Raw genomic sequence first — 12,638 nt, forward strand, 5'->3', positions numbered from 1 at the left:
GGACACCCAAACTCACTTATAATTTGGGTGGACACACTTATTGAAGTGTGGACCTGCAAAAGCAGAAAAATGAGCAACATAGAGTAAAGTAGTATACTTACCACTTGCCTACATCCCACAAGCGAGGTCAGAAGACAGTTTCACTCGCCCGGTTCACAAGAGGGCATCTCCAACTCATGAACTACACGTACAAGTCATGCATGCAACAAAATAGTTCATGAGAAAACCTACGGGGTAGACCAAGGGCCTTGAAGATATACAGACATTCATGTTGCCTTTTTGTACCATAATACAAATAAAACCGTGACACCAACTCTCTCTCTCTCTCTCTCTCTCTCTCTCTCTCTCTCTCTCTCTTCTATCTTAATCATGTTTATTCAACATCTTGTTCTTAATCAGACTTAGGGCTTTGGATCAACACAGCAAGGCTTCTGCGCATGCAACCTGTATTAATCCAAGTAGGCAATTGATGATCCTCGATTACCCCAATCTTGTACAAAATCATTAGTCCTTTGGCAATAAAATACCTTGTGGGGGGTATCGTCGGCCCATCTTCAACCCTAGTGTGGTGTTTCTGGTCTTGGTAATTGATGCTATTTCATTTATGGTTGATTTTTTATTTAAGTTTGTTAATTCTCGAGTATTATGAGGTTTGCACTTCCAGTGATGGACACTCTCATGTTTGAGGTCGAGTGTGTTGTCCATGGTCTATCTGCCACCTCTGGCATATTGTTGCAATTGGGTATTTGTCATATCCATTTTGTGGGGGCCAAAGAAGTCTGTAATGGAGGTCTAAGTGGTGTTGTGCTGATCCCTCTTATTTGCATGTAGCCTTATCAAGGCCTCGCTATGGTGGTGGAGCTCCACCAAATACACGCCCAAACATCTCTCATCTCTATAATGCATCACATGAAAGAGGACCAAATCCCTCTCTGAAGAGGCAGTGAGATCTCCCTTGTATCTTGTAATAAATTGGGCATTTCAATAGATAATGCTCCTCCATTTCATTTCTGCCTCCCCAATCCTGCAATGTGCATATTCGCTCCTCCCATAGGATGATTTCTGCCCCTGGTCCACAAGTGCAAAAAGCAAAACAATGAAACACTACAGTTGTCTAGACTCTAGAGTCTAGACGCAAGAGTCTCAAATCTCATCATCAGATGAAGATGATGAGTCTTCTGAAGAGAGCATGCCTCCATCATTGATACCATTGCCCTCTTCATCGAACTCTGGCTCAGCAGCAACAAGCTCCAGTGCATCCTCGTCATGTGCCTCGGGAATCTGAGTGTGAATGAGTTCGACAGCCTCATTTGCACGCCTCTACTGGGTGCGACGAACTGGAAGCTTTCCCCTGCGAATGCTCTCTCGTCTCGGATCCACAACTGTTGATGATAGTGAATCTCTTATCCTGTAGAGCCTATCCAAGACCAAGAATATGTAGGCAAACCTGGTCTTGGAGGGTCTCACCATATCCAAAGGGCTATGGCTCCGAAAGATGGCAAGAGCCTGATGCTTCTTGCGGAAGAAAGTGGTGATCTTTACAGCATCTGCAACAATGGGCTGCACCCAAACAAGCTTCCCAATGTCTTCCATAAGTAAATCAAGACAATGGGCAGCACATGGAGTCCACACGATATGTGGAAACTCTGCCTCGACCATTTGACCCATTGCCTTGCAGTTACAGGCGTTGTCGGTCACCACCTGCACAACATTGTCCTCCCCAACCTCAAGGATAGCCTGTCGAATGTGGCCATAAATGAACTCCCCTGTGATCCTCTCTCCTGCTCTCCCTGCATCCACGGCACGCAAGAAATAGGTGCCCAAGCAAGATGACACAAGGATATTGATTATGTGCCTCTTGCGAATGTCTGCCCACCCATCTGAAATAATAGTGCATCCAAACTCCTGCCAACCTGCTTTCACAGGAGTGAGCGCCTTGTCTATCAAGGCCTTCTGCTCATCCAACATGGATGTATGCATCTTCGTATACTCAAGACCTGTCCACGTCTCAGTAGGCCCTACCTGCGCAATTGCTTTCACCATTCTTTTCCATTGGTCTGTCCTTAACACATTGAAGGATATATTACACTCAATAAGAGTACGACAAATCTCCATTTCTGCCACCCTTTGCCGCTCCTTTACCCAAGCTTGTGATGAGATACAAGAACGCAGAGTGGATTGCTTTGATGCCTCCCCTGTACCTCTCGCATCTTGTGGCAGGAGGTCCTCATCATCGGCAATACGTGCCCTCTTCCTGCCTGTGGTGGATTGGGCTGAAGCCGAAAGACTTTCACCCTCATCTAGTGTACCTGAACCTGTAACATCTCCAATAAAAGCATCATGGAGAGCATCTTGCGTACTTTCACCACCTCTAACACTGCTTGCACCACCCATTGCAGGACAATTCTCCGCAATCAATTGGTCCCTCACAGCTTGTGGTATTTTATCACATGGACCACATTGATTGGTGCACCCGATACCTGTCATGTGCTTGATGATGCGAGTTATGGTGCTAGTGTACTGCTCCCCGCAATACTTGCATGCCCATAGCCGAGTACCTGACCCTTGCTGAGAAGGGGTGTTAACAACCCTCAAGACATTGGTGTGGATTGCCCAGTTCGGGTTAGTCTTGCGTGGCATGATGAAGTCTGGGCGGGAGAGAGAGCGAAGAAATTTGCTCTGCAAAGTTTTGCAGGTACATACAGGGGACACGATTTTGCAAGTACACACAAAATGCCCAAATTTTGGTCGCTTATCTACAATCGCATGATCGCCACACACCACGCATTTTTAATTTTTTTTAAATGTTTCCGTACGGATCCGTACAGTACGGTACCGTACCGTACTGTACTGCTATACCGTGCTGTACGGATCCATACGTACGTACGGCAGCAACCTTGCTCCCCTTTAACTCGACGTTTTAAGGCTGAGATGGCCTCTACTACTGTCTATATTCAGAACAAGTATTCTACAACTGATCTTCAGATAAAACTCCATATGAGGCTTTCCATGGTGAGAAGCCCTCTATTGTCCATTTGCGGGTATTTGGTTGTTCGGCATATGTACATGTCCCCAAGGAGCATTGCTCTAAGTTGGATTGCAAGTCGCAATGTATGACTTTTCTTGGATATAGTTCTATGTCCAAAGCATATCGCCTTTATGATCAGCAGGCTGGCAAAGTTGTTGTGAGCCGAGATGTGGTTTTCGACAAGACTCTTGCATCTTCACCGGGGGGTGGTGACCTTCTGCCTCCTCCGTCTCTTCCTCCTCTTCCCCCTCCCCCTACTCCTGTTTGACCTCCAACACAGACTTCCCTTGTGGATTCTCATTTGGATGATGATGATGATTCTCCTCCTTAGGATTAGGGAAGCAAGCTTAGACGGGTGGCTAAGGTTCAATATAAATAAATCCGAGGTTATCGACTATTTATGACTAGATTGTTATTTATAGCAACAATAAATAATGAACACTATATAAGTGAGTCTTGGGTTATTATTGATTCATTGTGGTCTATACCTGGATCAAGACACTTACTCATGCCATGGGCGTCGTAGATCATGGGTAGTCTTGCCGAGAGCCCTTGTGGGCAGGCACTACTGGTATGGGACGCCAAGGCTGAGTAGCATGGACCTGTGAGAGTGGAACCTTGGCCCCTAGCTTGGGGGTGGTTCACAATCGCAAACCTACGGGTTGGGTGCTGATCTTGCCTGCACCCCTTCTATTTGGTTTGAACTAATCTTGTTTTGGCCTGTGTATTACGGTTGATCTATGGGAGGATCTCACAAAAGGGATCCATTCACAAAATGTTCATACCATGGAATCTGTATGGTCATCCATACCCATGGTTTCCATGTGAACCTCTATAATAATATAGCCATGGGTCAAAAACATATTCCATGAGCTCTCCATAATAATGTTCACACCATGGATCTAGGGAGGGGCCAATATCCAGCTGGTGACAGTGTCCGACCCCAAGATACAATGGCTATGCGCATTCGTGGAGTCCCAAGTGAGAACACAACTCCCAGAGAGAGCCAGATGTCCCCGCCCTCAGAGATCCAAGCACTCTTCCCGTCAGCTCCAGATTAGGACATGATTGGGATCCACCTATTTCATGTACATGCAGGGTTTGGTACGTGAGCCCTACTTTTTGGTAGACGGGTTTTTTTCTTTTCTTTCCATGTTTTTGGACATTCAGTCTACTCATGGATCACATGTATTATCTTTTGCTCTCTTAGACCCTATGGGACTTTAGCAGGTTCTGATATAATATTTCTTTCTTCCTCCCCTCCCCCCCCCCCCCCCCCAAAAAAAAAAAAAAAAAACTGTACAATGCTCAAGTAGAAATGACACTAGCACATGGTCACCAGTAAGCTAGAGTTTTTATATTACCATAATGTAATCGAATTCCCAATATACTATGAGGTCGAAGTTTGATATCACTACTTCTTCAAGGAGGAATTTGATCACCAGTGCAGAGGAAGAGGACCCAGGGTATGGCTCTGTTTGCACAACATCCGCAAGCATAGAGAAACTAAAGCACATTAAGATACAGGAGCACACATCCAGACACTCATCACTTCTGACTTTCACAGTCTAGAATACATGTCACATGACACTGATGCACGTGACAGCCTAGTCATATCTCCAGTCAGGGTCCACCCACAATATGGGCACACCCACACGACACACACACACACACACAAAAGAAAGATGTATTAATGTCTGCAAAGAGCCAAGAATACCATGAAACCGAATGCAGTACAATGCTGACGAAGTGTGTAGTGTGGATGAGTGAGAGAGAAAGAAGGCTCTGTACCAAAAAGCAGGAAGACTTGAAAGAATTATTTCTTTACATCAGCAAAGCCTTCTCAAAGGACATACAACATGGTTACAATCATCCCACGATTCATGACCCTTTTACAGATCACCTACACTCTATTGGTAGAAAACCCATCATAAAGGAATCAAAATAAAACAATACATTTCTGCATACCCAGGATTCATGGCATTATCAAACACAGGAAGGTGGTACCTGCATTCAAGGTACTCTTGGAGTCCACCTCTTCGTTTCAAGACATCCTTGAACCTGATCCTTTCAGCAGGACTCGGTGTACCAACCCGCAATCCAACCGTTACTGCTGCAGTATCTCCATTCAATGCCTGTGCAAACAGGCTGGAGCCAGCAATGCTTTTACTCCGCATTGATTTCCTGCTGTTAGCAGTGGTTGCCCCACTTTCTCCTGTCAAAGCTTCCCATTCCATATCCCCATCTGAAGCCATCTCACTGCGCCTCCGTTTTCTTGCCTGTCTGGAGGCACGCTGAGCATTTGATGACTTCTTCTTATGCCTAGTTTCTGAGCTGTCGGAAACCATCTGTAATACATCGATTAAGCCCCACGTCAATTTTTTGGCACCACTGTTGTTTCTGATAGAACGAGGCTTCTGGATGAGTTTAAAGGCCAGACCTGGCTTCCTCACGTAGGCATCCTCTTGAGAAACACCTGTATTTGGCTTCCTCTTGCGATCACTCCCCTGTGGATCTCCTGTATTTGGCTCACTTTTGTCATCACTCTCTTGTAACACTCCTGTGTCTGACTTCCTCTTGCCATCACTCTCTTGTGGCATACCTGTACTTGCTTTTCTGTTGCCACCGTTCTTTTGCAATATACCTGCTTCCTGCTTCCTCTTGCCATCCTTCTCTTGTGAAACTCCTGTATTTAGCTGCCTCTTGCTATCAGACTCTTGCAAAACACCTATATAAAACTTCCTCTTGCCATCCCTCTCTTCAAAAACATCTTTGACTGGGTTTCTCTTGCCATCACTCTCTTGCGTGGTTGGCTTCCTCTTGCCATCTTCTCCTGTATTTGACTTCCTATTGCCATCCCTCTCCTCTGAAACTCCTGTATTCAGCTTCATCTTGGCATCCCTCTCTTGCAAAGCTACTATATTTGGCTGCTTTTTGCCACCCTCTTGCAAAACTCGTACCCTTAACTTCTTGTCGTTGTCCTCTTGCAAAGCACCTGTCTTTGGCTTCCTCTTGTCCTCCCTCTCTTGTGAAACTCCTGTATCCGGCTCCCTCTTGCCATCCCCCTCTTGTGGTGAAACTCCTGTAACCAGTTTCCTCTTGCCATGCCCCTCTTGTGAAACCCCTTTATCCGACCTCCTCTTGCCATCCCTCTCAACTCCTGTATCCGACCTCCTCCTGCCATCCATCTCTTGTGCAACTACTGCATCTAGTTTCCTCTTGCCCTCCCTCTCCTGCGAGACTCCTCCATCCGGCTTCCTCTTGCCCTCTCTCCCCTGCAAGACTCCTGCATCCGGCTTCCTGTCACCATCCCTGTTCTGCCAGACTCCTGCATCCGGCTTCCTCTCTCTCTCCTGCAAGACTCCTGCATCCAGCTTCCTCTTGCCCTCCCTCTCCTGCGACACTCCTGTATCTGGCTTCCTCTTGCCCTCCCTCTCCTGTGACACTCCTGTATCCGGCTTCTTCTTGCCCTCCCTCTCTTGCAGGACGACGACTCCTGCATCTGGCTTCCTCCTGCCCTCCCTCTCTTGTGAAACGCCTGTAGCTGGCTTCCTCTTGCTATTGCTCTCTTGTGAAACACCTGTACCTGGCTTCCACTGTCCATCGCTCTCTTCCTGATCTCCTGTATTTGGTTTCCTCTTGTCATTAGTCTCTCGCAAAACCACTGTATTTGGCTCTCCCTTGCTATTGCCCTCCTCAGCAACACCTGTATTTGACTTCCTCTTGCCATCACCCTCTTCTGAAACACCTTTATTTGGCTTACCCTTGTCAAAACCCTCTTCTGAAACACCTGTATTTGGCAGCATGCTGCCATGCGAAACTCCTATGTTTGGCATCTTCTTGGCATCGCTCTCTTGGCAGAGCATAAATCCTGTAATTGGCATCCTCTCACCATCATTCTCCTGTAAAACTCCTAGATTCAGTTCACTCTTGCCATCAATTCCCAGTGAAACCACCATGACGGAGTCCTTGATGGAGGCACCTTCCTCCACCAAGAGCTCTGCCTCTGCATAATCATTATGCATGTTTCTTATTTGATCTGTGCAATCCTCCTCACAGACCCTCTCCCCACTCTCTGCTTCATGTACCCTTCTATAATCACGAGCTTCGGGATCACAATCAGCGGAATCAATGACAGGGTCCTTGTTCAGATGTGCATCCACATTGGCATGGACGGATCCATCATGTCTACGGCCATCAGCTGCAACCATGTCGAGGATGCATCCATCAACAGCACGTCCAGATGCAGCCTGCTCAACGCCACTGCCTGTCAGAAATTGCTGAAGGATTTCCACACCATGGGGTTGATGAGGGCCATCGATTTCCATGGGTGTAGCATTGATGCGGAGAGGCTAACCCCGTTACATAAATACATAAATAAGATGTGATTCAAGATCAGCCCTAAATATAGAACATAGAACCCTGATTGCCCTAATTTTAGTTCAAGAGGTTAACCTGACGCCTTGTGCTACAATCCACCGTCCCCAACAACCCCTTACGATCTGCCGTCCTGCGTGCCAAGCACTAAAACCTAGCCCTCTCAAAAGTTACCCTCAGGACTAAGTGCCACAGGGTCTTAAAGACCCTTGTCAGGTGACATCAATGGATGGCATTGATCAAAAATCAACACGCTTTTTTTGGGCCGTCGGATAAAGTAAACTAGGTCCAGTAAACTAGGTTACTAAGCGATCATAGTTTACTTCCTAGTTTACTAAACGGCCATAGTTTACTTCCTAGTTTACTAAGCGATCATAGTTTACTTTCTAGTTTACTTTCTAGTTTACTAAGCGAGCATAGTTTACTTCCTAGTTTACTTAGCAAATCATAGTTTACTTCTTAGTTTACTAAGCGATCATAGTTTACTTCCTAGTTTACTTTCTAGTTTACATCATGGAATGAAGGTGAATTTGGGTTTGGGACTTATAAAATTTTGGAGCAAGATGTTATGTGCAAAAGAGAATTTGAACTTGAGACCTTGGGTCACCATTGGAAACATCTTACCACTACACTATACCTTCAAGCAACAAAACCATGTGGTTTCAAGCCATTATATTCTATGTTTTTCACCCCTAGTTTACTGGCCCTTGTTTACTTTATCCGACAAACCAAAAAAAGCGCCGTGATTTTGATCAATGCCATCCATTGATGTCACCTGACACGTCTTTAAGACCCCATGGCACTTAGTCCTAAGGAAAACTCACTTACCCCTAACCCTTCCCGAGATTTCCAACTGTTTCAACTAAAGAAAACGCTCTGTTCTTATTCATATACACAGAAACATGGAAAACCACATGAGAAAACTTACTCAAATTCACCGCTATGGTAGGCGAATAGGCCGACTCTGTGCAAGAAATCGAAGACAAAGAGTCGCCTTCGAGATTCCAACGAAAGCTGCTAAGCTTGATAGATGAGGGAGCATCGACGGCTATGTTTATGCAAAGGGTTAGCGTTAGGCTGGTGCAGAGAAAGAGGGACAACACAGAGAAGAGAGAGTCCAAGGTGGAAAGTGAAGGCAGTAGACAAAGGATGTCCATACTGTTGTGTGGTATACAATGCACACATGGCATAGCGGCTGAAAGTGTGTTCACACTTACATGGTGTCACCTGAGGGGATAAAAGGAGGGTTGCTATGTGTCCGGATGAGGTGGACTCAGGATGTTGCTGGACAATGGTGAAGCCTGTTCACACTTACATGGTGTCACTTAAGGGGATAAGAGGAGGGGGTTGTTTTATGTCCAGCTAAGTCACAAACTTCCCTTCACTTCTTGTTTTGTGTCCAGCTGAGTCACAAACTTCCCTTCACTTCTTGTTTTGTGTCCAGCTGAGTCACAAACTTCCCTTCACTTCTTGTTTCTCATTGAAAAGCATATTATATACGTAAGGCCGTCCTTGATGGTGCAGGGCAAATCTATCAATGCTAATTGCGTTCAATTATGGTTACTTGCTCCAATGCACAAACTTAAATCTCTCTCTCTCTCTCCATTGCACAAAGGAAGAACAAGGGTGCACGTGTAGTCAAGAGGTGGGCCACTAGCATCAAAAAAGGTTAAGGAAAATTTGAAGGAACACAACAAATCAGAAGTTGCCCCAAAATCACCGAAAGTGAATTGAGGCAATCAAAGGCCTTTCAAATCCATGTGGACTTGAAGGGGATATTACAGCAATGGCGAGCACGAGGATACCTAAAAGAGCAATTACATGAAGTCGTGCTATAGATCGAATGGGATGTACTTGCCTATGTCTCACAATAAGGCAATCATGCACAATAGTCACTCATCATATCAAGTCTTAAAAAAATGATGTTCTCAAAACCGACTCTTATAGCATAAAGATATGAACCCCAATGCAACTCAAGCCTAAGAATGCAGAATTAGACTTGAAAAGAAGGCAAGTGGATCATTAGGGTAGAGGCCATTCTAAAACCCAAATAGATTTAGAAATAGACTGGTTTTAAAGTGTATGTACTTGATGCTTGACATCACAGCTCTCCTGGCTAATTAGGTCTTTCTTTTGAAAATGTTCTCTCTTGTTGGACCAAAAATTTGGCTTAAGACCTCCATGGTCAAGTTATTTATTTGTGACATAGGTCATCTTGGTCTTTGTAAACCGTAATATAATTCCCTCTCTCTCTCTCTCTCTCTCTCTCTCTCTCTCTCTCTCTCTCTCTCTCTCTCTCTCTCTCACACACACACACACACACACACACACGCACATGCACACGCACACACACACGCGTGCGCACACAAATTGCAAGGCTCATTTTGGACCTCAATGAAGCCGCCATGTATGGTGAAATGGTTGAGGAAAGACTCGTTGAGAAACTCACTTTCTCCTCCTCTTGTTGAAAATTAAATTGAATGGCAATGCCAAATTATATTATGTTAATCAAAGGTGTGCATCAAAGGTTATTGCATAATGTAGGTGAAAGTGTCATTATGAGGCAAATGGTTCTTGTATGTGTGCTCCTTGGCACATGAGATACAAAATGGTGTGCCAAAAGTGTGAGCCATGAATGCTCTCTTGGAGCTATTTAAGCATGTTCTTAGAGCTTGAGTATGTAATGGAATTAGAGCCATGATTATCATAGCGTCACATGATCATGATTAGTGTCACTATTCTTCCTAATTAATCATGGAATTTAGTTGTTGCTTTGATCCTCATTTGAACAAAGGTTTCATCATGTCCTTTTTTCTACAAAGAGACTTCTCTCGCACTTTTTGTGTTGTATATTCATTTATCTAATTAGGCATATTGTGCATCGTCATCTACTTTGCCTAAAGTAATGTAACTCTAGATAATGATGGAGGACTTACCTAAATGTTAACCACATTAACATTTCTCTTGGCATGTGGTCGCACCTTTGCAGTTGTGCAAAGTGCTTCATGCAATTCATTTTAGGATATCATCGAGATTATGCCTTGATCGCTATTTTACTGAGCTTAAGACTTGTGTAATGCTGATAGTATATACATAGACTTGGGTCCTCTGACATTTCTTGGGCAACCAGGCACTATACATATGAGGCCTTATATATAAGTCATTTTTTTAGTAATGAGAAAGGACATAATCCCATCATCATAATTCGAGTTTAAGTCTTCCATGAGCTCTTGTTAATAGTACTTCCATGCTTGCCTCTTGTTGAATGCATGCTTGTGGATTATGGTGTAATGCTTGCTTGCTTCTGCCTTCTTGCTTCTCTCCCTCTTCCTCTCCTTCTCCATCTCCATTTCTTCCCCACTCTTTGCATGCACATAAGCATAGATGTTGAGATTAAGCTTTCCATAACTCTTTCCCTCTTTGCTCACCACCTTTGGGGTGACACCATTGGAGGCAAGGTAGAGAACCGTAACTTCTCCACAAGTTTGTCTGTCTATTCTTGGGTGCAAACCGACATGGACACTTGCATTCTTTCCCTCTTGCAAGACTGAAGTGTTCACTATTTATAGTAAACATCTTTGGCACCGTTGTTGCCGGGAAGGTGCCCTAGCTTAGGACTCCCTTTCACGGCATGATTTCAAGGAGTTTTTCATGGACATGAAAAACGATTTTCATGAGCGTGGAGGGGTAGATGTTTTTCTTGTCCAAAGTTTCTAGTTTGAGTCTCCTAAGCATAAATTTTCCAATTTTTCTTTCAATGGGACTCAATTTAACATCTTTTTAATGGTTTTAAAAAAAAGACACAAAAAAACAAAAGGCCTACACTTTCATGGCATGAAAATATAAGGATTAAAACATGTTTTTTATATGTAGAATCTTTCCTGAAGGTTTACCAAGTACTCATAATCCTAAATAAAAAACAAAAAACATAAGAGAAGGGATTGCCTTGCCAAATATACAAAGTCCTTATCTAAATAATCGTATCCTTATCCTCAAATTCCTAAGTTTTTCACATTCGTTTAAAAATGATTAGGATTTTCACATGTGAAAAAAAAAAACCAAAATCCTCTGATTAAGGAAAGATTTGTGACATTAGTGTGCATCAATACAAACCTCCAAAACAAAATTCAAGAGTTCATAGTTTTTCCTTCCATGAAAGTCTTTTTTCACGCCCTTGAAAAACTTCATGTCGTAGATCTTTTTCATGCCCATGACAAATCAAGTAGCTTTTCATGTAGAAAAAAACTCAAGATCAGGTCCATATTTGGATCATTGGAGTGTAGTATATACTTCCTACTACAAGAAAGAGAAGTTGCACGCATTGCATGGAATACACACATGCACCATCTCATGAGGGAGAAGGTCACCATGGAACCTTGCTTGAGCAAGAAAGTGATAATCAAACTGATTAGTGATTATTAGTTAATTGTGACTAGGGCTTGTCTTATATACTCTTGCCCCTTTTCACTTACTTATTATAAGGCATGTAAATCCGTACATTACAAACCATCCCCACTCAAAATGTTTTTGTCCTCAAAACCAAAATAGGTACCAAATCCAATCCAATGAGTGACTCTATCAAGGATCCATATCATGTGTAGAGGTAAAGAGGCTCAAATTTGGAATTTTTGGTTCAAGAGTATATATACATTATAGCCTCAAATCCACATGTAATGCCCTCAAGTTAGCCCACAAATCATAGCACATGATGGCACATGGTTTCCATGAAGTGTATATACCAAACAGACTCAAAATTGGCATCCCCAAGGCCTCATACCAGTAAATCATAAGAAATTACAACAAGCATATTCATTGTTATTCAAGTCATCCAAAAGGCCTTCAAAAACTTCAACATGGAAATGGACTGCCAAGTTGTTTCATCATAACGTAAACCTTTCCATTAATGAGCTTCTTGCAAAGTACAGTTGGGAAAGACCCTCTCTCTCATGCCCAACACTTTCTCCAGAACATATTCAACCATACCATCCTCATTCATAAGAGGTAACTCATCCAAAACTTGCACTTCCTACCCACTTCTCCAACATTCCTTAACACCTTGTATAGACCATAGTAAGGATGAGCAAGTTTAGTGTTGGTATTAACCTTGAGAGATCTATATCTTGTCTTGGGTATCCTCAAGAACACAAAGGCCCCCTCTTTGAGTTCCAATGCTTCTATGTGCATCTTCGGAATGCTTCACTTCTCTTTATACTTCTTGATGTTATCTTTGCAT

General features: G+C 43.6%; 3 protein-coding genes across 4 annotated transcripts in view; all 3 read right to left on the reverse strand.

Moving 5' to 3' along the window:
* Positions 1–7,551, reverse strand: part of LOC147634842 (lysine-specific histone demethylase 1 homolog 3-like) — a 30,842-nt gene extending 23,291 nt beyond the window's left edge. For both annotated transcript variants that reach the window (XR_015266811.1, XM_086804024.1), the window contains exon 1: positions 5,036–7,551. Coding sequence is in view for 1 of the 2 variants with exons in the window: in XM_086804024.1 (XP_086660150.1) it covers positions 5,036–7,356 (2,321 nt within the window). In the remaining variant the exon portion in view is untranslated. The remainder of the gene's footprint in view (positions 1–5,035) is intronic.
* RPC14 (RNApolymerase 14 kDa subunit) overlaps positions 1–8,410 on the reverse strand; it is a 189,296-nt gene extending 180,886 nt beyond the window's left edge. The window contains exon 1 of the mRNA XM_086804028.1: positions 8,334–8,410. The gene's annotated coding sequence lies outside the window, so the exon portion shown is untranslated. The remainder of the gene's footprint in view (positions 1–8,333) is intronic.
* On the reverse strand, positions 982–2,775 carry LOC147634843 (uncharacterized). Its single transcript, XM_086804436.1, has 2 exons — positions 1,702–2,775; positions 982–1,068 (listed from the first exon to the last, which is right to left on the reverse strand). The coding sequence occupies exons 1-2, from the start codon at positions 2,638–2,640 to the stop codon at positions 982–984; spliced, it is 1,026 nt and encodes a 341-aa protein (XP_086660562.1). The 5' UTR covers positions 2,641–2,775.
* Positions 8,411–12,638: the final 4,228 nt, after the last annotated feature.

This window comes from Cibotium barometz, chromosome 10 (assembly GCF_041138505.1).
Source record: "Cibotium barometz isolate CiBa-2024 chromosome 10, ASM4113850v1, whole genome shotgun sequence".
In the NCBI taxonomy this organism is placed as follows: Eukaryota; Viridiplantae; Streptophyta; class Polypodiopsida; order Cyatheales; family Cibotiaceae; genus Cibotium; species Cibotium barometz.